The 22,830-nt window shown below is 53.0% G+C and overlaps 8 protein-coding genes and 1 non-coding gene across 9 annotated transcripts; 3 read left to right on the forward strand and 6 right to left on the reverse strand.

Moving 5' to 3' along the window:
• Positions 1–1,005: 1,005 nt before the first annotated feature.
• On the reverse strand, positions 1,006–1,102 carry EI97DRAFT_t50. The gene has a single exon. It is a non-coding gene; the product is annotated as a tRNA-Glu (tRNA).
• Positions 1,103–1,636: 534 nt separating this feature from the next.
• EI97DRAFT_432740 (sulfate transporter) lies at positions 1,637–3,553 on the reverse strand. Its single transcript, XM_033798231.1, has one exon. The coding sequence runs from the start codon at positions 3,399–3,401 to the stop codon at positions 1,983–1,985; it is 1,419 nt and encodes a 472-aa protein (XP_033654663.1). The 5' UTR covers positions 3,402–3,553; the 3' UTR covers positions 1,637–1,982.
• Positions 3,554–3,950: 397 nt separating this feature from the next.
• On the reverse strand, positions 3,951–7,603 carry EI97DRAFT_417190 (uncharacterized protein). Its single transcript, XM_033796915.1, has 2 exons — positions 7,168–7,603; positions 3,951–7,116 (listed from the first exon to the last, which is right to left on the reverse strand). Exons 1-2 carry the CDS (start codon positions 7,201–7,203, stop codon positions 4,132–4,134), a joined length of 3,021 nt encoding a protein of 1,006 aa, XP_033654664.1. The 5' UTR covers positions 7,204–7,603; the 3' UTR covers positions 3,951–4,131.
• Positions 7,604–8,252: 649 nt separating this feature from the next.
• Positions 8,253–10,206, forward strand: EI97DRAFT_310501 (uncharacterized protein). The gene is made up of 5 exons (XM_033794603.1): positions 8,253–8,780; positions 8,832–8,915; positions 8,966–8,983; positions 9,031–9,642; positions 9,698–10,206. The coding sequence occupies exons 1-5, from the start codon at positions 8,671–8,673 to the stop codon at positions 9,903–9,905; spliced, it is 1,032 nt and encodes a 343-aa protein (XP_033654665.1). The 5' UTR covers positions 8,253–8,670; the 3' UTR covers positions 9,906–10,206.
• A 1,153-nt stretch (positions 10,207–11,359) lies between these two features.
• EI97DRAFT_375580 (glycoside hydrolase) lies at positions 11,360–12,217 on the forward strand (the record flags this gene model as incomplete). The annotated part of the gene is made up of 3 exons (XM_033795514.1): positions 11,360–11,661; positions 11,719–11,774; positions 11,832–12,217. 3 exons carry the CDS (start codon positions 11,360–11,362, stop codon positions 12,215–12,217), a joined length of 744 nt encoding a protein of 247 aa, XP_033654666.1.
• A 1,720-nt stretch (positions 12,218–13,937) lies between these two features.
• EI97DRAFT_351311 (uncharacterized protein) lies at positions 13,938–14,105 on the reverse strand (the record flags this gene model as incomplete). Its single annotated transcript, XM_033794846.1, has 1 exon — positions 13,938–14,105. A coding segment is annotated over one exon (168 nt), but the record flags the coding sequence as incomplete, so codon positions are not given.
• Positions 14,106–14,597: 492 nt separating this feature from the next.
• EI97DRAFT_376053 (uncharacterized protein) lies at positions 14,598–16,318 on the reverse strand (the record flags this gene model as incomplete). Its single annotated transcript, XM_033795539.1, has 4 exons — positions 14,598–15,182; positions 15,232–15,371; positions 15,422–16,131; positions 16,245–16,318. 4 exons carry the CDS (start codon positions 16,316–16,318, stop codon positions 14,598–14,600), a joined length of 1,509 nt encoding a protein of 502 aa, XP_033654668.1.
• Positions 16,319–16,565: 247 nt separating this feature from the next.
• EI97DRAFT_432744 (ubiquinone biosynthesis protein Coq7) lies at positions 16,566–17,640 on the forward strand. The gene has a single exon (XM_033798232.1). It carries the CDS (start codon positions 16,643–16,645, stop codon positions 17,420–17,422), a length of 780 nt encoding a protein of 259 aa, XP_033654669.1. The 5' UTR covers positions 16,566–16,642; the 3' UTR covers positions 17,423–17,640.
• EI97DRAFT_310565 (uncharacterized protein) lies at positions 17,603–21,881 on the reverse strand. The gene is made up of 2 exons (XM_033794604.1): positions 18,869–21,881; positions 17,603–18,819 (listed from the first exon to the last, which is right to left on the reverse strand). Exons 1-2 carry the CDS (start codon positions 21,682–21,684, stop codon positions 17,784–17,786), a joined length of 3,852 nt encoding a protein of 1,283 aa, XP_033654670.1. The 5' UTR covers positions 21,685–21,881; the 3' UTR covers positions 17,603–17,783.
• Between the last annotated feature and the right edge of the window lie 949 nt (positions 21,882–22,830).

Here is a 22,830-nt window from a genome sequence, read left to right on the forward strand (position 1 = left end):
GGTGAGAGTTAAAGGGACCTGAGCAGCCGTCGCCGCCACCGTTCCCGCATCTCACCGCTAAGTTTGGTTCAGACGCAGACATATATATACCGACGCGTCCGCTACCTTGTCTCTCTTCCACCTACTTCCTCCCACGAAATTACGTTTTCCGGGTGAACTATCACTGACACGGTTGCAGTTCCTTCAGATTTCACCGGAAGTACCTCAAAATCATGACATCTAACGGTGGAATGTGGCCCTTACTTAAGAGTAACACAAATCATGAGACAAATGATATCCACAGTGGTACCCGAAGTATTCGCTGGCACGAACTCAGCACTTCCGCCCAATGCCTCTGCTCCACCACCCGCAGTCTCTCAATCTATCCTACCGAGCACGCCGGCGGACGATGAGGATCAAATACGAACCGGGAAACCAGTGGTACTTTTTAGCCCTTTCCAAATGCTTCTACTCCATCAACATCTCCCCTGACCGCCTGGAGGACACGGTCGCAAACCCGGCCATTTCCTGGCAGCTCATCAATGGCCCACGAGATCTCGCTCCATGGACCCGTGGTCCCAGAGTCGTCAGACGCCAGCATCTCCAGAATAGCGGAAGAACAGCGCGGTCAGGGTTTTTGTGAACGAGAAGATGAAGGTTGCGGGCGAGACTGACACTGACACAATGCCATACCCTCTCAAGACGCTTGACGCCGGAATTTCCTATAGGCCGGAAGAGACAACAAACTGGGTACTTTTGAACAAGTAGTCCAAAATCCGAGCCCGGTGTTACAGAGCTTCTTACCAGCACAAGTTCCTAGCGCCTGACGATGGACTATCTCCCGAGCCTGGTGAACAGGCCGCTGCGGGACATGATGAAAGAAAGGAACGGTAATGCAACTCCCAATCGGCAGGGCATGAAGGAACTCATCGTCTTGGGCACACGCTCACCACTCTTGCTACACCCAAAACCACCCAAACCGGAAGGGAAAAAAAGAATAACTAACGGGCCTAAAATACCAAAAAGTTCCGACACCGGGAATCGAACCCGGGCCTTGCCGGCGCTGGTTGAGCGTACAACTCTACTTGAGAGCGGCAAATCCTAGCCACTAGACCATATCGGATGCTGTTGTTGAAGATAGATAGCTTTGAAAATTTATATGGAACGTACCCATCACTTCCAAGTGAATACCTCGAGGATTCAACGATCAAAAAAATGGAGAAACTAAGCGTCGGTGGGGCAAAGATGCGGCGATGCAACCCATCCAGGAGCAATAGACGACAGGCCGAAGTGAGCTGCCATTCGCTCTTTCCCGCCGTGTCCTAACTAGGCCAAGCACGCACCCTAAGGAATTCAAAGTTTGCCAATGTAGATGACTACTGCGGCTTCCCACTGTCTAGGTAGGTGGAATTACCTACTATCTACGGGACGCAAGCCAACTGGCTACAACCTAATAATGCTACGGGTGGAGCTTCGTTTCAAAACTTACTATACGGGTAGAGGCGCGCTACGAAGCTGATATTGTAAGACTTGCTATATTGCTGCGCCAGCTAGCTGCTTAACTGGACGTGGAAAAGAGCAGTACGGAGGAAGTGCAGGGGAGTGTCTAGTAAGAAGCAGCAGGTAGATTGAGTATATACCTCCTCGGGGAACCCTAACTCGTAATCAATTGTATGATAGAAGGTTGCGACAACAAGGCATTGCCTCTTCTTAGGTTCAACTGAACATCCTCCTGCACTGCCTTCGTAGTTGAGAAGCTCTTCAGCGCAAGCTAGCCAGCTACAATCTGTTTAGGCTACTAGGAAGCTAGACTCTAGAACTTAATAGACCTAGACGGAGGTGGTTCGTATCTAACCTCACGCGCTCTTGTACTTGTGCGTTATCTAGGCTGTTCAGTTAAATGTGGAAACTTGCGGTATTGTAACGGAAATTGTTCTGTCGTTCTCGTCCATGGATCGTGCTGCCTTGTAAAGGATCACTTCCAGGGGATTAGATTTTCTTTCTTAGGTACGAATACCGCACTGTTCAGGCGACACATCAGACCCCTCACGTCTCAGCAACCATGTACGCTCCGCATCCGCATGTCTCTCCCGTCTCCAGAAAAGTCTTCTCTCCCCAGTCTCCTCTCTCCAAGACTGCACACGTCTTCCGGCTTCCATCCCCCAATGCCAAGTAATCCCCGCAAGGAAGCCAACAGCGTCGTTCTTGAAAGCAAGCAGTGTCGCAACAGTGACGAGCATAACCATCCATCTCTGCCTCCTCTCGCTATCATCCACATGCCGCACTTCTTTACCATCCCACACGCAGCCCTCACGCAGAACACGCAAATCCGATGCATCTGTATTCAAACTCTCCCCGACTTTGGCCAGTTCAATCCCAGCAGCCAGCACCAGTACTCCCAAGAGAGATTTGGGAATTCCAGAGAGAATTTCGACAATAAGGGCCGGACGGAACAGCGATAAGAGGCCTAGGAGAAGCTTGACGGAGCCTAGAATTATAATGCTCGATCCGCTACGGGCGCCAAACCGATATTGGCCTGCGAGGCCTCCGGAACCGTGGCATGCGGGCATGGCGCCGAACCAACAGCCGACCAGATTGATTGCGGCTACCGAAACTCCAATCTCGGTCACTGTGGGGCTCACGGGGTGTGGTGGGGAAGGGAGAAGGTCTGACGTAAGGGCTGCCACGGCGATTATGGAGTTGAGGATCGTGAGTGGGAGTTGTCCCAGTGATGCCGTGGTGGTGGCTTTCCAGAAATCGAGGGCGGAGGGACGGACGACGGGAATTGCTGAGGCGAAAGATTTGTTTGAATGACTGAGAGGCGAGAACAACGATAGACATATGCCGATGCTGAATACGATGAGCGCGTACGGCATTCTGGGGTATGCATACGTGAGCAACAGAAACAGACCGGCTGCAAGAGCCCATAGCAGATTATCGCCCCACCACGGCCCATTCCAGGTCAACGGAGCGAGCAGCGTGGTACCGGCACTTATGCAGAGGGAAAGGCCCGCTCCGACTTGGATGCCTTTGACGACGGGAATTGGCGTTACTTTGTTCGCCCAGTGGATCACGCCAGTGATGCTGCATATTCCTACCAGAGTGGCGACTACCAATCCTGCAGCAGCGTTCTCTTCGATCGTGAACTTGCGAGCTATTGCGACCGCCGCAATTGCTTTCATCGGCTGGACAGGTAGAGGGATGCCGAATGCGATGCCGGTCAAGATGTTTGCGGCTCCCGTGAAAAGCAAGGTAGAGGGAAGTGATATTGAACCCGTCAAGGCGAGCGCGGTCATCAACGGGAGGAGCGTTCCAAGATCTCCAAGTGATCCAGATAGTTCGGAGACTGGGGAGGATTTGAGGACGTCGACATTGTATCTGTGGACGCTTTGGAGGCGGCGAAACATCGAGGAGAAAGGCATGTTGCGACTTGGCAGGAAATTGACCAGAACAGCGGAAAACAAAAGACTTTGAAGTTTGAGAGAAAGTATAGTATGTGTTATTTCTTACAACACGATCATGGCAATGAAAGGCGGGGATAGAGTGAGTGGTTGTCGTTAGAGAAAGTTTGTAAGTTGCCCGCGGATATGCTGAGATTAAGAATATCGCTGACAACTGCTATGTATTAACCCTAACTGGGCCCACTATCTCGTCACCACGTGGTTGCCTACTGCGGCTTTTCCACGCCCAACTGAACAACTCTTTGCACTTCTGGTGTAAATTCTGCGCTTTCCTAGGTCGAACTAAATAGCTAGGAAGTTCATAAATATAGCAACCCTTGCAGTTGGCTTTATAGCGCCTTTAGCTAGATATATCAGTGCTTAAAGCTGTAGCTTTTTCATCACGCAAACAAATTGCAGCTAACATTAATATATTGAATAGACATGCGATAAACACTTGTTTATCTGCGGCGGAAGCGCAGGGTAGTGAACGTGAAAAGAGGCATTACCCAGGCCCCTTCAAGTGTATCTGGTTCATCATCCATCGTATCGACTCTGATGGCCGCGATGTGGTGTATTATTGGTTTAACAATAGATTCCATGTTCCCTTGTATCTATAATATGAAGAAGCTCCAATAATGCTAGCGATCTTCCTTGCAGCTTAGACCTTCAGAGAACATCGCCGCTGCACAATACCACATTACCACTGCCCTCACTGAAAGACATCTATCACCTGATCCCATCTCCCCTCCTCCCTACACTCCCAATAGCCATCCCTTCCCGCCTTCAACCTCCACACCTCCTCATCGCCCAACAGACTCGCCTCCTCCGCACTCGCCTTGACAAACCATTTCGGCGCCCACGTCTCCCCATGCTCCTCCATAACGCGCCTCCTAGCGCGTTGCCTCTCCTCCAACCGCGCCTTCAACGCCTCCGCACGATCAATCTCCCCCTCCTCATGTGCCCGCTGATCAGGCCTGAGCCTACTATCCGTGGGCGGCAACTTCCCCCGCTCAATATGTGTAATCTGATTTAAACTTGCCGCAAACGTAGTGAATCCGTACCGCTGTGCGGGCTGCGGAACCAGCTCGCCAACGCGCCATATCGTCTTCCCAGTAGGCTGTCCATTCGCCATTAGCTGCAGCTCGGTGGTCCATTTCCCTTGCGCGCCCATTGGTAAGACACTCCCTGTTGCGTCGAACACCTGCACAGCAACATCTTCGCTGCGTCCGGCGAACATGCCGCCAGCTTTGAAGGTACACACGGCCTTGGCGCCAGTCCCTTCGTCGATGATCGTCATCGTCCCTGTAGGCTCCACGTACTTCTCGCCTGCAATTACGTTGCGCAGGAAACTAGTCGCCACTGTCCAGCTGAAATGCTCGCCTGTGGCATGCAAAAACACCCTCGCGCGACCATCCGTGTTCAGTTCCGCGGACTTGCCCCAGAACTTCTGCACCGGAATCGGCGTCTGGATGAACGTCCAATGCGCGCTCTCTGCCTGACACGCCATCGTGACAGGTCGGTGGACCACCTTTTCCGCGATGAAGCGGAACCCCTTATCCTCGCGGACGAGCTCAAACGTCTCGCCAAGCATGGGATTGAACGGCTTGCGGATTGCGCGCTCCTTGACGCGCATGTTGCTGAAGGCCGAGATGGCAAAGGAGGCTATATATACGAGTCGTTCGCCGTTGTCTCTGGAAGCCTTCAGCGCCGCTGTGTCGAGGAGCTCGCTGTACTCGAACTGCTCTGCCAGGCGCTGCAGAGCGGATGTGGGCTCATTGGTCGTTACCGGCATGGAAATAGTGGAGAAATCCTTGCCTACATTCTTGCGGAAAAATGCGAGAAGGTTCGGCGGTTGTGAGCGGCAGGGCGGGACGTCGTTGCGGCGTTTCACGGGGTCCAGGGGGAGTGGCGAGAGAGATTTGGGTTTCGTGGGGTAGAGGGAAGGACGGCCTTCAGTGGAGAATCGCTCACGGTTTAAGGGACTGATGCCGCCTTCGTCGCTGGAAGACTCAGATTCAGCGTCTGACACGTCTTCGCGCTCAAGCTCGATGGCTTTATCCTGGCTGTCGCGGCGAATGGTGAGGAGTTGGGACTTCTCGGTGTCAATATCTTGAGCGTCAAAGAATTCGTCCGCGGATTCCCTGGAATCTATAGACAAGCGACGCGTGGCGGCAGAAGTGGGCAGAGGAGTTCGCCGTTGCCGGCTTTCTGCTATCAGAGTGGCAAAGTCTTGTACAACTGAATCCAGATCGCGTAGCAAAGCCATGCAGTGGTCATGGATCCCTTCTTCATGCTGTTGAGTATGGCTGCTCGAGCGACCGTTACGTTGCGGTACGTGGAGATTACCATTCGAAGGTAGGGGAGGTACAGGAGGGACGACGTTCGTGGACCCGACGGCCACTTGAGTTGAAACGCTCCTACGCATTGTTGCGGAAGGACTTTGTCCGCCAGAACTGCTCGCTTTCCTTTTCCAGAAGGCCTTCCTTCCTGCGCCCTTATCCGTTTCTTCGAAGTAATCGTTGATTTCAGGTTCTGAGGGTGCAGGTGAGAGGTTTTCTTGCATCTTGCCGATTCCCAGGCCCGCAACTGGGCCGTGGTACTTTGGATCCGTGTCCATAGCCAGCCGTCTGACCGCATCCCGTATGCCAGCTACCCTTCCTGTCAGCGCCTCTACTCGCAACCATTCCGATTCTTCCGCTTCGTTGACGATGTAAGGTGCACCCCCGAACGGAGATTGTTGCCCTTGGGGTGTCGCTGAGGCCATGCCGGCAGCTGTTCTTGAAGCCCGATCCAAAGCTTCCTTCCAGACGTTAAAGTCCTCATCATTGCGTGCGCGCAGATGCCAGACTTCAGCCCCCGAGTCGACGGAGATCTCCCTGGTCCTCTCATTTGCGCCGATTGCAGCCAAAGAAAGAGGTATGGCCCCTCGCAGAGCAGAGGAGTGGTCATTACGGTAGTACGACAACGTGGAGGAGGTGAAGTCGAGCGAGAAGAACCGCCTTGCATATCCTTGGTTCCGCTTCCTCCGCTTCTTATGTAGAAAGCCAGTAAGGAACGACGAATTGGATGTGGATACCGAAATCGGTGCATGGGAGGATTTCGGTCGGTCTGCTAAACCATGCTTAGTACCGAGCGTATCCCTAGGTAGAGACTCTGTGGAATCCGCAACCGGACCTAGACCTGGACTCGACCTCTGCCCAAGGCTTGTGGAGCTGGCTCCTGCCATTGCTTGAGCGTAGTGCATATGGTGACCGGACTTGGGCGGCGCATTCGTAGGGTATGTCATGAGCACAAAAGTCAACGTCTTTGACACCGTCTTGGAGAAGGTGTTGTCAAACACGAGCCCATACATGCCACCCTCCCCCTCGGGTACATTGTATGTCCCTACAGACACCTTGTCTGCCTCGCATTTCCCGGCCCAGTACACCTGCTTCAAGCCTAGAGCTGACAGCTTCTCGAATATGACGGTCTTGTCATTGCGGGATGTGGAGGAGCCGCGGCCTCGGGTAGCGGGGACGTCAAGCGCGGACGCGGGTGCCGGCGACTCAAATGCCGCGGACGAGGGCAGATTCGGTGTTGGTCCGGTTCCACCGGGGTGTTTGAATATACCAAAGTTTATCGACTTCTTGTGCGGTTGTATGGTCCAGGATATGGTGTGCGCAGGCGCAACGTTGACCCAGCGGACAAGGTACGACTAGATTCCTAATCAGCGGTGGAGGATGAAGTTAGAAATTGGGCGACAGACTTTGCTATGGATCTCGAGCTGCTCCATTCCAGCCATGGCGGCGGTCTTTGAAGTGTGTACAGGTTGCGCTTGCGGGATGGGCGGGCCTCGGAATGCGGACGCTGGAGATGTTTGTCCCGCTCAACGCTGAGGCCGGGACCTTAACGGAAGCTCATTGGATCGTAGGGACTATTCAGTAGCGGTAGATACGAACTGTCGAACCCAAGCTGAAGTATTCTGACTGAGGGCCCGGATTAAGCTGTCACGGAACAGGCGTTCTAGAGGTGCTCTGAAGGGATCAGTCAAGGAGAAGTTATGGGGTATAAACGCGACTCGTCGCTCAAGGCGAATTGGGCATAGATGCGAGAAGCAATCGTTTGCTGGAACGGAGAAGCAATCTCTGGGATGTATTGTTGGTTGGGGGAGGAGTGGTGACGGTTGGTAGTTTACAGTGTACAGCCTGGCTTGACCGGTCGCTTTCAGCGATGACGACGGGCCTCTCAGAGGAGTTTCAGCCGACCCCTGTTCGTCCGTCCCCTTGCGGTCCCGTCGCCCTGCTTTGCCTTCATTCCCTACACTAATCATCCCATGAGTACCACAGTAATTCATTCCACCGAGTTATCATGTCTTTCAAAAGCCGTTTCTCGTGCGAGTGGCGAAGCTGAGTGATCCCACAACGTTTTGGTCCGATTGTCTCCAAGCCCTGTGAACCCGTGAGCTGGAGTGCTGATGGTCATCAACCATGACATTGAGCCAGAAGACTACCCATCCATCCAAGGTATCCCTTGTTTGTATTCCAACTGTTACGAGAAGGTATCAATCGAAGAGCTCTCAGTCTCGATGCTGGGGGCGTAGCACCTGAGAGAAGCTCTATGCCACGATCACGTGACATCAAGCTTCCGTGAACATTGCACTCGCCATCTGCCTTTCAACCGCAAGAGCGAGGATCCTCGGAATATACGGAATACTTAGGTACGCCACCGGAGTGACTTTATACTTGCACGAATACGACGTTGGGATCGCTCCAAGCTTATGTCACATTCCCGGGCAGGATACAGGACGTTGAGCCAATTTGGGGAAACAGCGCAGAGAGACCAGATGAGCAAGAGTTATGGTTTTCTTCTGGTGTCCCTATGCCAGCAGAATGCTTGATACACGATGAAGCCTCCTTTCCCCTCTGGGCACGGAGAAGACGGCTGTGCTACCCTGCTGACGATCTCTTTTACTGCATGCCCGCATTCGCTCGCAAACCACATCGAGAATACTTTGTATCGTTCCAGATCTTCAGTTCCCACGAGTCAAACGGCTTCCAGAAGACTACTCAATTTGGGAGAGTGCTTCCGTTCCATTTAAGCCTTCCTTGGGCAATCTACTTCAATATCTACTACCTGGTTTCGCAGACTGGCATGTTTTCATGCCAGTCCATGAAGCCTATATCGTAGACGATGTTCGCCTTCTTCTGTTCAGCTTCGTGTTAGGTGCCCTTTTTGGAAGACGGTCTTTTGCGCCACTGGTTCAGTCATCATGATCAGATTATGGGCTCTCTCACTTGCGCTCGCAAGCTCTATCCTCGCAGAACCTTTGGCACATGGACCTTGGACGGGCTGGAAGCATGTCAAGTATTTGTTCGTGTTGTACGTATGCGATGCGGGTCTCCAGAGCTCAGTTTGGCTAATTCATGCAAGTGGTGATTCATACACCCAGACAGGCTTTGATGTGAAGGGAACGCAGCCCAATCCGGCGAATCCCATGGGCAATCCACCATATCCGTAAGCACCTCAGCAACGAGGGTGACTGGCTTGTACTGACTGATTCTCAGTGGTTGGACATCGTCAAAGTACGAAGACCTTCCCAGTCTACAATACTCCTCTAACCAAACCGTAGCGGACCAAATTGGGTAGACTTCCTCACCTATAATTACAACGAGAGCTATTTGCAGACATACAACCTTGCTTACGGTGGCGCAACCGTGGACAGCGCGCTCGTGGCGCCATGGCAGCCCACTGTTCTCTCATTGAAGAACCAGGTCCAAGAGCTCTACCTCCCCAATTATGGTTCACATCCGGCACCTGCGCCGTGGAAGGCCAGTGATTCCCTTTTCGCTTTCTTTATCGGGATTAACGACGTCGGTAATACGTGGTGGCTGAATAACGCAACTCTTTACGATCTCATCTTCGCCCAATACGACAGCCTGCTCGAGCAGGTTTACAGCACTGGGGCGCGCAACTTCCTGTTCCTCGCAGTGCCGCCTGTCAACCTCGCACCTATGACGTTGGCGAATGGTCCTGAGGCTGTTGCGGGGGAAGATGCAGCTATCCGGGATTGGAATACCAGGCTAGGGAAGTTAGCTACGGAATTCCGGAAGAGACACCGTGGAGTTGAGACTTTCGTGCACAACACACATGACGTTTACGCGGCTGCGATTCAAGACCCATCAAGTTACCCGCAGACTAGCGGACTGAAGAACACCACAGGCTTCTGCAAGGCGTATGCAAAGTGAGTATTGAGTTGACGGGCGAAGTGCTGTCTTTCCGGACTGACGTTACTTTAGCGGAACACCGACGTGGTATACGTTCAGCGAGGAATGCGCCCATCCCGTCAATGAGTATTTCTGGCTGAACGATTTGCATCCGACCTTCCCGATCCACAATGCCACAGCTGCATCGATCGTGAAGTATCTGGACTCACTGGGTTACTGTGGAGATGCGGGGAGAACCAATAATCACTTCGGACGGAAGTCTTCCACCCGGTGCCGGTAACAGTAGGGGAATGCTGGCTAGTACAAGTACATGTACTTCGCTCGCGGGCCGGCCGCGTTTCTCGTTCTTCCGCGGGACAAGCGCTTTTTCCTTGCTGTACGGACGAAAAGGGGCTCTTGTCCCGTTTCAACTTCCAGTCTCACTGTGGTAGAATCTTGTTTGAAGATGATGTAACAACCCACCTACGGCTAATGCGGTGTAACAATGTACACAACGGCCAAACCGCTAAACCCAAACTACTTTAACATTGTCCTCCGCCCGGCTTTCACAATTCTTCAAAATACACAGCACTTTTACAGTGATTTGAACTAGGAAGCACGGGTACTTCCCCTGGAATATTCCAGAATTCCTCCTGGTCCCATTAGTGCTCGCCCCGGCATGCTTTGAATCCTTGAAGACTCAGATAGCGGACACCCATTATTACTGTGGTAAGGATTGTCCATCAATCATTACGATTTTCAACCCTCCTACCAGGACTTCGGGAACGTTGGGCGCCACAAAACAACAGTGAAACATGGGTCAGTCGGTCCTAGGATAATGAACGGCCACCGGCTACTCTCTATCCCCACGCCCAAATGACCAGGACTACTTGCCATGCAGAATGCACAGCGACCGTCTGAGGTGTTTCGTATCTCCAATGTTCTTTGGGTCAAATCTCCCGATTGCGTCATTGTTCTCATGTTAATTCCCAGAATCCAGGTATCATATTGGCAGTGTGCAACTTCGGATATCTCGATCGAACATCCGTCAACGGGGCAGGAATTCGAAATCCCCGGGTTAACCAAGCAACAAGACACATGCAGGTGAGCACGAAATCCAACGGCGAATATCGAAGAAATCTTGGAAAACCGGGGAAACACCCCTGCCAGTCTGGGGCAATGCAGCCGTCGGCTGCTGCTCAGTTGCCAGAAACCTTTGCGGGGGGGTGTGCGAGCCTCATATATTTATATTAAAATCAGCATCCGAAATGCCCACGCCATGCATGTCTGCCACCTGAGTGACGCTCACGTGGCTTGTGGAACATGATACCAAGGCTTCGCCATTGCTCGATTCGGTGCCATCTCCAGGCTTGACTCTCGGTCTTTCTTCCAGATGCTGTGGGAAGCCCAGGACTGAGGACTGCAGTGCACGCAAGCCTTCGCTGAGTTAATCAAAGTCGCCCAAAGGTGCTGGAGGGGCGGTTCTGGAGGTTCGCCCCGTGATTCCATGGGGTATAGTTGCGCGGCATGGAAACTCCAGGGCATCTGTCATCCCACGATCAAGGAGCCTCAATCTATGGGAGATTGGGCTCTCGTGGCATAGACGACGGGATCATGGGTGGGTCGGGCTCTAGGGACAAACATATATAAGGATGGACGCTTGATGCAATATCGACTCACTCGCTCCCCCATCACCGCTACCAGGAAATCCTCTCTTGTCCAATCTATCTCCCGTGATAGTCGACATATTCCAATATGCGTTCCTCCACCCTCCTTGTTGCACTTACCTCTGCGGCTATTCCCGCCGTCCAGGCTCACGGCCATGTCAGCGGCGTCACTGTCAACGGAAAGTGGACTCCTGGATCGGATCCCTCGTGGTACTACCTCCCCGCCGATCAGAGGAAAGACAGCGCCGGTTGGAATGCCTTGAACCAGGATAACGGCTTTGTCGAGCCTAACTCCATGGGCACCGCGGACGTCAACTGCCACAAGGCCGCCACTCCTGGCAAGCTGTACATTGATGCCAACGCTGGTGATGCCGTCACGTTCTACTGGAAGTAAGTACACCGAAAAGAAATCATCCGCAGTGGCGCAGTATCTAACAGCGTTTTCAGCACCTGGCCTGATACCCACAAGGGCCCCATCATCAACTACATCGCCCCCTGTGATGGTACGTCTCCCCCTGGGCCCGTTACAGTCTCCCAATCTAATTCTGACCCTTCCCCAGGTGACTGCACCACCAAATCCCCCTCCTCCCTCCGCTGGTCCAAGATCTCCCAAGGGGCCTACAACGGCAAGACCTGGGTCACCGACGACCTCGTGAAGAACAACTTCACCTCTACGGCCACCATCCCCCGTAACCTCAAGGCCGGCAACTACGTCATCCGCCACGAGATCATTGCTCTGCACTCCGCCCAGAGCCCCAACGGCGCCCAGCTGTATCCTCAGTGCTTGAACCTCAGGGTCGGTGGAAGCGGGTCTGTCGCACCCACGAGCGGTGTTCCGGGCACGAGCCTGTACAAGAAGGATGAGGCCGGTATCGTCTTCAATCTTTACACGAGCTTCACGACCTATCCTATTCCGGGACCGGCGCTGTGGACTGCAGCGAACTAAGGGAGGCAGATTAAGGTGAGCGCGTAGCGAAAGATACGCTGAAGATTCGGGAGCTGGGGCGGTTGGAAGGGATAGTGGAGGATTGATGAGCTTACATTCAATTGTATATATTTGAATCAAGATGTTGTCGCTGAATTCCAAATGACGAATTGTTAGCTTGGAATCTCGCCCAGAATCTCGACCATCTGCGGTTGGCTTGCAGCGACCCTGACGGTGGACTATTGATGCATGTGATGCGGAATACTGACCTGGGCAAATCCACTAAGCTCGGCCATATACTTTTCGCGCAGATAGGGTTCCCGCGTACCCCACCACAACGCGTCATGCAGCTCTAAGTCGCAATCTTTGTCAACAAGAACGATTATATTTGCCACCGTACACATAGACTTGAAAGTAAGAGCTGCTGCTGCCTCTGCCGCCTTCTGAGCCTCCTTTTCTGGTGTAGTGCTTGCCTGTTGAGCCTGCAGAGCTGCGGCACGATCAATTGCAGCCTTGATACTCTCAATGTTGCTAAAGTGTTCATTTGGGTTGACTTGAACCCGTTTCCTTAGACGGGTACTCCTTGTACTATCTAGTTGATGTTTAAGTCTTTGATTTTCAGCTTCAAGCTGAGCTGACCTGGTGTTGGCTTTTGCAATAGCCTTGCCTGCCTTGCTAAGAAATACACGGGTGTTTCGCGAAAGAGATTCTGATAAAAGAAGCTGTTGCTGAGCCAGGTATAGAGCCTGTGAGCTCTGAGGTGTTTTGAAGACTTGATCCAATGTATCTAAAGCCTGGGTAGTTGTTAGAGGTGTAACTGGCCGGCCAGTTACTTGGGATGAGAGCAGTACAAGGTCTGGGTTATATGGGCAGAGCCCAGCAGCCCTCCAGCCAGCTCGTATAACACGCTCTGATAGTCCTTTTTCTCTTGCTTTGTTGTACGATACTACAAAGCGTTCCTTCTTGATAGGTGCTGTGTCATCAAGGGTGGAGAGCTCTCGGATCTAAGTACGGTACTTGGACTTGATTACTGAGAAAGGAGCAAGATCTAGTGGCTGTAGCAGGTGTGAGGCATGAGCTGGGAGGTATAGCAGGTGGATCTTGTGTAGCTTGCAGAGCCACATGAAGTCAATTGGTATATGGGAGCCGTGGCCATCAAGAATGAGTAATCGATATCCATGAGATGATGGTGAAGTATTTGGTATAAAAATATGCTGCAACCATTCGTATCCAATTGTGTTTGATATCCATCCATTCTCTGAGGTTGTATAGACCCAATCTGGTGTATCATGTACTGGAAACCAGGTTGACTGTAGATATTTGCCTTTGAAGATGACTAGGCATTGGAGCTTGATGCCGGTAGCTGAGATGGCCTCGATGACAGATACCCACTCATGATCCTCTGGAGATTTGATATAAGCTTTCTTCTTTGAAGAGCTTGCAAGCACCTGGGTATTTGTACATACCCCAAGTGCGATGCCCATCTCATCCATATTCCATATATCCTCATACCATATACCTAGCTCAATCCTAGTACGCTCAAACAGCTCAAGGAAGGCTCGTATAGTGTCGTGACTAGCTGCTGTAGTTCTTGCACTCTCGATTGTTCGGCCAACTACAGATGCGACACGTGGGTTGCGGGTGATGAAATGGGGTACCCATAGTTGGCCGAGTGGCTTGAAGTCGCCATTCATGTGGAGGATTCGGGTGGCCATTTCTCGTACGCGGGGATGTGAAGGTGGTTTGTGTGTGAGTCCTCATCAAGAATCCAATCGACTAGAAAAGCTTCTTGCTCTGGAGTCAATCGCTGTTGATTCTGATGAGCTGTCGCGTGTGGTTGTTGACCTCGTAGCCGACCACGCAGCGTAGATTCAGGGATCCCGTATGAACTAGCAGCTTTTCGCTGGCTTGTAAAAATGCCAGAATTAAGATCTTTAATAGCGCATTGTATAGCAAACTCCTTAGGATCCATTTTAACTGTGTGGTGTTGATAGTATAGAGTGCCAAATCTGCGTGACGCGTTGTGGTGGGGTGCGCGGGAACCCTATCTGCGCGGAAAGTATATGGCCGAGCTTATTATTCAGTGTGAATGTCGGATGCCCGAATCTGGTAGGACATTTCGATCCTTTCGATTCGTCTGTCTCGACGGCGAAACTACGAATGGAGACGTCGAACTTCTTCATCCCCGTCTCTGACAATAGCTACAATGCTTGAACGCCTCGCAATGCAATGTGAGAAGTATAGAGGCCAAGCTCTATCAATATGAAGATCTGCGAAAGATTCCACCACCCCTTACATAAGGATTCCTGGATAAATGGTGAGATAATCATCGAACCATCACGGAATCGCCGCATGCCCGCAATCACATCTACGCACATCGCTGCCATGTCCGGTCTCGATCCTAAATCTCGATCTCCACTCCAATATCCATGGAAGCAAGGATATCGTCATCCATCTGCGGCTTGCGGAAAGTTGGCAACCCCTTGGGTCTCTCCTTCTCCCTCGGTTTGGGAACATTGGGCTCAGGAGTGCCCGCCTTGCTATCGTCTCCAAACAGCTCGGCGTTCCGAGCCTTCTGAGCAGCCTTCTCCTCTTCAGCCTGCTTCTTGGCCTCCTCTTCTTCTCTCCTCTTCCTAGCCTCGGCCTCACGTTGCTTTCGCAACTGCATATCGGCGCGACGCTCCTCGATCAAGGCCTTGCGGACACGCTCTGACTCGGCAAGCCTATTCTTGCGGTTCAGTTCGGCAAGGCGACGCGCCTCAATCTCAGTCTGGGTGGGGATCCTCGGTCCCTGGTCCTCCGACGATTTCGGCTTGAGCATATCGGCATACCTGTTCCTCTTCTTGAGTTTCCCCGTGATATCGGCATCGCTCCAGACGCGGTTCTCGAAATTCTTGATGTCGTCGAATTTTCTCTTCAGTGTACTCTGACTTGGAAATTTGCCGCCGATATCGGACAGAGACTGCCTGTAGGTGTCAAGATCCTCCTAGATGATATATTAGAAACGTCCGACAAATGAGTTCAGCAAAACCTACCTGTGTGAAGTGTCCATTCGACAGGTAATTGAAAGTGTATTCCTTCCTCACACTACCATGCTGTGCAACGATATACTGATCGGTGGCAACCCGTTTACCGTTCCTCCCTTCGAAGACGTAAGGCTTGCCCGTAGTGAACCCTGAGCGATGTTAGCGACCGTCGACTCAGCCTGGATGGGCTTGTAGATACCCTTTATTAGAGCCATCTTGTAGAGTGTCCTGCGCTGAGCGTCTTGACCAGTACCAATACGCGCGTACGCGCCCGTCATGACTTCTTCGAAACCCGGGTCGAAGCAGACCTCTGCAAATTGAGCTCTGCTCGCTCGGACAGCATCGAAATGTCTGACTTCAGCGGGCTCTTCATGTCGGGGAGCCTTCTCATACTCGGTGTATTCGACTTCACTTTCACCTTCAGCGTCGAGGTCAGAGCCGCCACGGCTACGGTCGGATGGAGATCTGCGTCGTCGACGGTCGTCGTTTCGTTGACGTGCCTGACCGCGTTGTTCTCGATCGCGCTTATATGCCTCAAGCTTCTCGTTCGTGCGGCCCTTCACCTTCTGACGGCTAGTCTTGCGTTCAGCATCATCAGGCTCGACGGAATCAGCCTTGCGCTTCCTATCGTTCGCCCCAGACGCCTCCTTCTCTTTTGCGCGTCGGATGAGTTCGGCATTCCATGCCGCCTGATTTGACCGTTCAGCGCGCTCTCCGAGAATCCGCTCGCGCTCGAGCTGAGGCAAGCTGTTGATGTACGCCTTATCCTTCAGGCTCTCATATTTGCCTTCCAGCGGGTATGGGACTTCTTCGGTTGGAACAGGGCCATCTTCTTCTTCGGCTTCAGAGTCGGACTCCTCCATGCCAGCAGAACCGAGGGACTCAGGGGAAGAGGCGGCAACGGAGGATCTGGGTGGCGTCAGTTTCACCCGCGACGGCTAGAGGTGCGACAAAGCCATGATCAAAGTCGAGATTGGACCTGGGAAGCCGATATAGATGAGCGCGAAGATGGGAGTACTTACGCCTCACCCTCTTCAACGTCGACGTCCTCCTCACCGCCAGCGAGGGCGAAGAGCTCATCATCGATATCAGACATGGTTCCAGTTGATGCCACCGAGATGGAGATCGATTTCGTGATGGATTGGGGATGGAACGCGTGGGAGAAGTGTTCGGATGTACGTAGGCAGTGGCTGGCACTTCCCCAGGTGAAGTGAGGAGGGTTGGGAGAAGAGGACAGAGGGGGGAGGCGGCGTTTTGAGGAGACGCGCCAAGCTGGGCACAGGGTCCGTGCTTTCACTTCACTTCCCGGGCGAGCCTATTCTCGGCGGCCCGAGCGCTATGAACTCATCATTCGATGCGGACTTGTCGCCGAACGTTGGGCATCCGTCTTGAACTTCCTACGGAGAATAAACAAACTGCCATGCCGTCCCTAATACAGTCGGCACGATGCATAGTCTCCAGAAGCCAACTGTGTCCTTCACAGCTTCCAATTCTCGATTTCCTCGCTCCCAGCGCACTTAGCATCCGTCAGCCATCCCGACTCCACTCCACAATTCCTCCCTCCGCAGAACCCAGCAATCCACCATCACGCCAAAATGCGGAGAAGAGTAATAAACCCCCACGGCGCCCTCTCACCGAAGCCCAAAAAGACTTCCTCGACAGCGCTCTCCGCGTCAACCAGGCAGGCGAACTGGCCGCAACCCTCATTTACACCGCACAAACACCCCCCATCGTCCGCGCACATCCACACCTCCGTCCGCTCATGAAACACATGTATGACCAGGAAGCTGGCCATTTCGATTACTTCAACAAACTCCTCGCCAAGCACCGCGTGCGGCCCACAGCCATGTATCCAATCTGGCAAGCTGCCGCCACGGCTCTAGGCTGGGGCACTGCCATCATGGGCCGCGAAGCAGCAATGGCGTGTACGGAGGCTGTGGAAACGGAGATTGGAGAGCATTACAATGAGCAACTTCGCGTGTTATTGGACTGGGCGGAAAAGCTGGAGAAGTCCGGGGAGGGCGTCAGTGAGGAGTTTGCGGTGCTGATTAAGGAGTTGAGGAGGATCAGGGACGAGGAGTTGGAGCATTTGGATCATGCGGTGGAGCATGACGCTAAGGAGGCGAAGCCGTATGAGTTGTTGACGAATGTTATAAGAGGAGGTTGTAGGACGGCCATCTGGATATCGGAGAGAGTGTGATGAGGTTGATGGAGGGTATCGGCGATGAAAGGTAACCAATATAAGCGCGATGAAAGGTAACCAATATGAGCCTGATCTCGGATGGAAGAGCAGCAGTAGAGTTGAGCATGGCAATCAGCGTTGTATTAGTATCTTGTAAACAGGATGTGGATGCATCGTGCTCCTGCACATCAGCATTTCAATATGAACGATAACAATCAATACAGTTTTCTCATTTCAGGCAAGCCACGTATGCCGAATTCTCAGGCACGCAGAAGGCCTAGAAGAAACGGATGAATAGTGTCTCTCCCAGAAAGACTCGCTAACGTGCATGAACCCAAACTCCTATACCACAAAGGTGAACCACAGCATCAAATCCCCCTTATTCAAACCCTCCATCCAAAGCCTTCAACACACTCCCCTCACCCCTCTTCCGCTGCACTTTCATCTTCAGCTCCTCCTTCCTCTTTCTCTCCACCTTCTCCAACGCCGCCCTCCTCTCCGCCTCCCTCGCTTGCGCATGGATATTGCTCCTCCCCGTCCCGCCTCTCCTAACACCGCTGCCTTCAAGAGGCGTACTACGGCCCGAAGAAGACGTACTCACCGACATCCCTGAGATATTGCTATTATTAGTAGCCCTACGCACGAGAGCCGGGACGCGGAACCCAGGCACAGCACCTGCGGACGGGGCAACGAATGCGAGACCCTCAGCGACCGTCTTTGTTGTCACAGACGCGGCGGCGCGGGACATATTCAAGCGATCAATAATCGGTTTTCTAGAAGCCGGTCTTGCGACCTCAACCTCGACTTCCGGCTCCGAGTCAGTGAGTTGGGAGTCCGGGACCACGATATGCGGATCTTCTAGCAGCTCGGCGACCGAGTGCTGGACACCTGCTAATGTCATGGGTTTCCTGGCGATGCCCTCTGTACGGGCTGTGCGGCGGAGGTGGGGAGGGGGTCGGTTTTCTTTGTCGTCTTGGGAGTTGGGGAGGGCTTTGCGTTTTAAGGGGTTCATAGGAGCCGGGGTTTCGGCGGTTTGGGAGTCGGGAATGGTGATGTCTGCGTCTTCTGCGTCTGCTTGGTCCTTATCGGACTGGGACTGTGCAGTCTCCGCATTGACATCCAACTCTGGCGCGTCTAAGAACTCATACTCCGGATCCTCAAAGTGATCGGCCATGGTGTGGAAGAAGGCCTGTTGCTTAGGGTTCTGTGCGATTTTGCCCACACGTTCATCGGCGAGAAGAGCACGCGTCATCTTTTGGAAATCCTGGCGTTTCTTTCTGCGACGTTGTTCGGCTTCGTCCTCGGAGTCGGACATGTCGAACCCGTCCCCGCTTCTGCGCTTGCGGAGACCGCCGTTCATGAGGTCCTTGTAGAGTTGATTGATGTTCTTTTCATCATCTGCTTTTGTTTTTTCACTGGAAGAATTAGTGTGATGCTTCTAGCTCATGGATTATTTATACTTACGCGAAATACGCAGCAAGTTTGCGCTCGTCAACCTTGACGTCGTTGGTGTCAATCATCTTCGCGAGCTCCTCGTCTTCCTCCCCACTGTCATCGTCACTGGCTCCTCCGAGACCGGCATATTCGTCTTCTGATTCCTCGGCTTGCTCTTCGACAGCGTCACGAGCCCAGCTGGTCTTCTTGTTGAACTTGTCTTCCCTCTTCTTCTGCTTCTTCGCTCCTTTGGCGGGGACCTTGAAGGCATTGGAAGCCTCCTCGGTTTCCGGCACTCCATTTTCAGCGCCAGAGTTTGCAGCGCCTTCCGGCTCCTCGACATCCGAAAGCTCGGTCATAGCAGCTGGCTTACGTTGGTGGAGCCTGCCCTTCTTCTTCAAATTCGGGGAGTCAGGCCCTCCCATCAGCACCGTTTCGACAGTAGAGTGTGGAGCCGCCAGACCTGCAGGCGAGCGAGACAATTCGAAGCCAGCATCCTGCGTCGGCTCAAATGTATCAGATTGTTGAGTCTGCATCAGCGCAGGAGTAGACTTCAAGACCTGACTGATGCCCAAGCTGAACTGTGACTCTAGTTGCTGCGTTTCAGCTCCTTGGCTATTTGGCACGAGCATGTCAGAGATGCTGCCAGCTACATCTCCAGGTTGGGTGTCGGGCAGACTGCGGAGAAAGTCGAGGGAATCCTGTTCGGGTTCTTTGTCGAGTGGATGGGCATGCTGGGCTCCGGTTTCCAGAGCCGCCATTGTCCCAGCAAACATTTGAGTAAGGCCAGGGCCATCACCTGCGTTTGCGAAGCCAAATGCGGCCATTATGTCATCGGTCTGAGTCTGAGTAGGCAAGGCCGGTACTGGGGTGGCGGATGGCTTGCTTTGGGCCTCATCGTCACTCTGTTCATCGTCATCCACAATGACGTTGCGGGACCTTCCTGCTGCGCGATACCCTGCGCGAGCCTGCGGCACTTCGTCCACATCTTCATCGTCATCGGCTTGTATCACATGTGAACCTTCAATATTAGCTTCCCCTGCTTCCTCTTCCACCGCCTCGTCTGCGGCATCGTCCAGCAACTCATTTGTCTCCTGTTGCATCTCATCCTGAACATCGTCCTCATCGACCTCCTCACTCTCCTCTTCCTCTTCGGAGCCAGATAGCTCAAGATCGGCAGCCTCCTCCTGCCCTTCCGGCAACCCAACCTGCTCCTCTTCACTTCCAACATAGTCCTCGTCTCCGGACTCATCGCTAGAGAGTAAGTCGTCCGCCTTCTCACCATTCTTCTTGGCTTCTTCTCGCTCCCGCTTGGCAAGCTTCAACTCCCTCTCCCTCGCCTTTTCCAATTGCGCAGCGAGATCTTCGATTTCCAACTGCTGTCTCTCACGCTCTTCTTCGGTTTCAATACGAATGCCTCGGCGTCTCAGATCTTCAATCTTCTCCTGGCGCTCTCTTTGAGCCTGCTCACGAGCCTTCCGAGCCAGTCTGGACTGCAACTCCGACATGCTCATCGACTTCTGGCCCTTGGGCACTTTCTTTCCGGGAGAGGTGAGATGTGCGAGGTGACGAAGATGCAGCATTGATGTGGGTTCACGCTGTTTCTTCTGCGGTAACTTGTCGAAGACAGGAAACCGGCTGGGAGGTTGGATTACCAAATCGTCGTCCGAATCAGATAGTTGAACGAGCGCTGCCCGCAATGGACTCTTGCTCCGACGTTGAGCATTTTGTTGCAGCTGCTGTGATTGCAACACCAGCGGGTTTACCGGAACGTGGGCAAACTCTGGAGCACGTCCCTTGCCTTTATCGAGCTGGCCTGGGGGACTTGCTGCGGGCGAACCTGGTTCTGACGGAAGTTTGGGTTGTTGATTTGCTGATGCAGAGCGCTCCATATGGTCAGCTTTCATTGTTCCATTCTGCCCCCTTTCTGGGCTTGTTGCCGGTGTATCGTGCGCGGGATCTGCTTCCGCGTCTGAGGAGGCCATTACTGAGCTCGCGGCAGGAGTAGGCATGGCCGAGGCTGGCACCAATTCCGACTCAACCTGAGCAAGACCAAACTTTGGAAGGAGATCTTTGAGCGCATATTTCTTCTTTGTTTTAGCCTGATGGGTGAGCTGCATGTTCCGTTTGATACGTTGCTGCTCGCGAGCAATGTCTTCCATGGCCTTTTTGCCTGCTTTGCGCGTTGGCCGAGCTTGCTGTGTGAGACGCCTGCCATTCTCGCCATCAGAGTCGCTTTCGGAACCGGCAGATGAATTCTCCTTTGCGTTGTTCCATCGTGCAGCCTTCCTACGCTCCTTAGCTTGTGCAGCTACTCTTTCAGCACGAATACGGCGGACCCGCTCCTCCAAATCTTTGGTAACGGTAGGCTCTGCGTCGCTGTCTGTTTCTGCAGCTGGCGAAAGTGGGGTCTTGGATCGGCGCGTTGATGGTGACGGCTGTGGTGTGACGAAGAGCCCTGGTGATGATGATCGAAAACGCGTGCTGCGAGGTGATTCCGGAGGGGAGCTAGTGGGGGCCTTTCGCGATATCCGTCTTCGGCGGTTTGCTTGTGCTGGCATGTCCTCCTCTTCTTCAGAATTCTCAGGTTGGGGGGAGAAGTTCGTTGCATCTGAATGCTCTACGCGAGACTCTGTATTGCTCGTATTGGCCATGAGCATCTTCTTGACCCTTTCATAAGCATTCCCATCATCTTCGCTTTCTGAGTCCTCATGGACGGCGGTAGGTCGCAGCCCTGCTAAGAGCTTTCGGCGAGGGACTTGGACTGGCGCGTCGTCTACTTCGGATTCGGAGGCACTCTCTACGAGCCTGGACAGGGCATTGATGGGGGGTGTAGAGCCCGTCATGTTGTTCAACTTGAGCGTGTTTATGCCTTCCTGGCCGCGGATGTCTGCGATTTCCGTGCTCTCCTCGAACACCGATGAATTGGTTAAAATCTCGATTGAAATAAGAATACGACAAGCATTGGATGTTTCAATGGTTCATGGTAACTTGCGATGTTGAGTAAGTGGGCAAAATGCGGGCGTGGATGTGCTGTGTGCGTGAGGAATCCCCACTGATGTCGACGCGCTCTGTCGCGTTGCTTCGCGTCCAGGCCGGGGTCAACCTTGGCAATATTTTACACTAGGCCTTATTCAGAAAGCATTTACCGAAATCTATGAATGCAATGATACGGTCGTCCAATGCTTAGTCATCGGTCGTCCGCAAACACGTTCTCTCCTCCAGGCTCCGGTTGAGAGCTCGTTCCGAACCCGACCGAGCTGGCGTCCATCGGCCTTCTGGTGTTTGTCGTTGGGAATCCTAGTCTCGTCAAACAGATTTCACCACACCTCCCGAGTCAGCTCTCGTTTCTCATGTTCATGCAAAGCTGCAGTGTCGCCGACTTGCGCACATGCAGCTCCCCCGTGTTCCTGCACCATGGAAATGAGACCTCCAGCTTGAGAAGGATTCCGCCTAGCCATCAGCATTTTCTGTTTTGCCGAAGAATCGAGAGCTGACTGACTTGTTCCCAACCGAAAATAGCACAATCTAGGGAAACATTCGAAGCTTTTCAGCCCTCAACGGGATTTCCGCTTTCCTCGGGGTCCTCCAGCCCTATGTCCTCAGAAGACAACTGGAGCCGAGCAATTCGCGAGATGCAACCAGATCTGGCCGGCATCCATCATGGTTCTGTGAAGAGTTCAATTGCAGTCCAGCAGGAGTCATCCAGTCCCGTTTCTGCCTGGTCCGGTCCACAACAGGCCGTTTCATTTCACTCACTTCCCAGAAGGCGTCGGATGGGATTCTCGTTTCTTCGTCCTGTTTGTCGTTGCGAACACACAGTCATAACCCAAAATAGCATCAGCTTCCGTAAACGGGCTGTTGAAACAGAGATGGGTGTGGGCGTGGAATTGAAGGGAGCGAAGCCAAGCGATCGATCCTGGACAAATGACAGATTTGGAAGGCTTCGAAGCCGAGCGGCGGACGGCAGATCAACAGAGCAGAGCGATCAA

This window comes from Westerdykella ornata (assembly GCF_010094085.1).
Source record: "Westerdykella ornata strain CBS 379.55 unplaced genomic scaffold EI97scaffold_8, whole genome shotgun sequence".
Taxonomy (NCBI): domain Eukaryota; kingdom Fungi; phylum Ascomycota; class Dothideomycetes; order Pleosporales; family Sporormiaceae; genus Westerdykella; species Westerdykella ornata.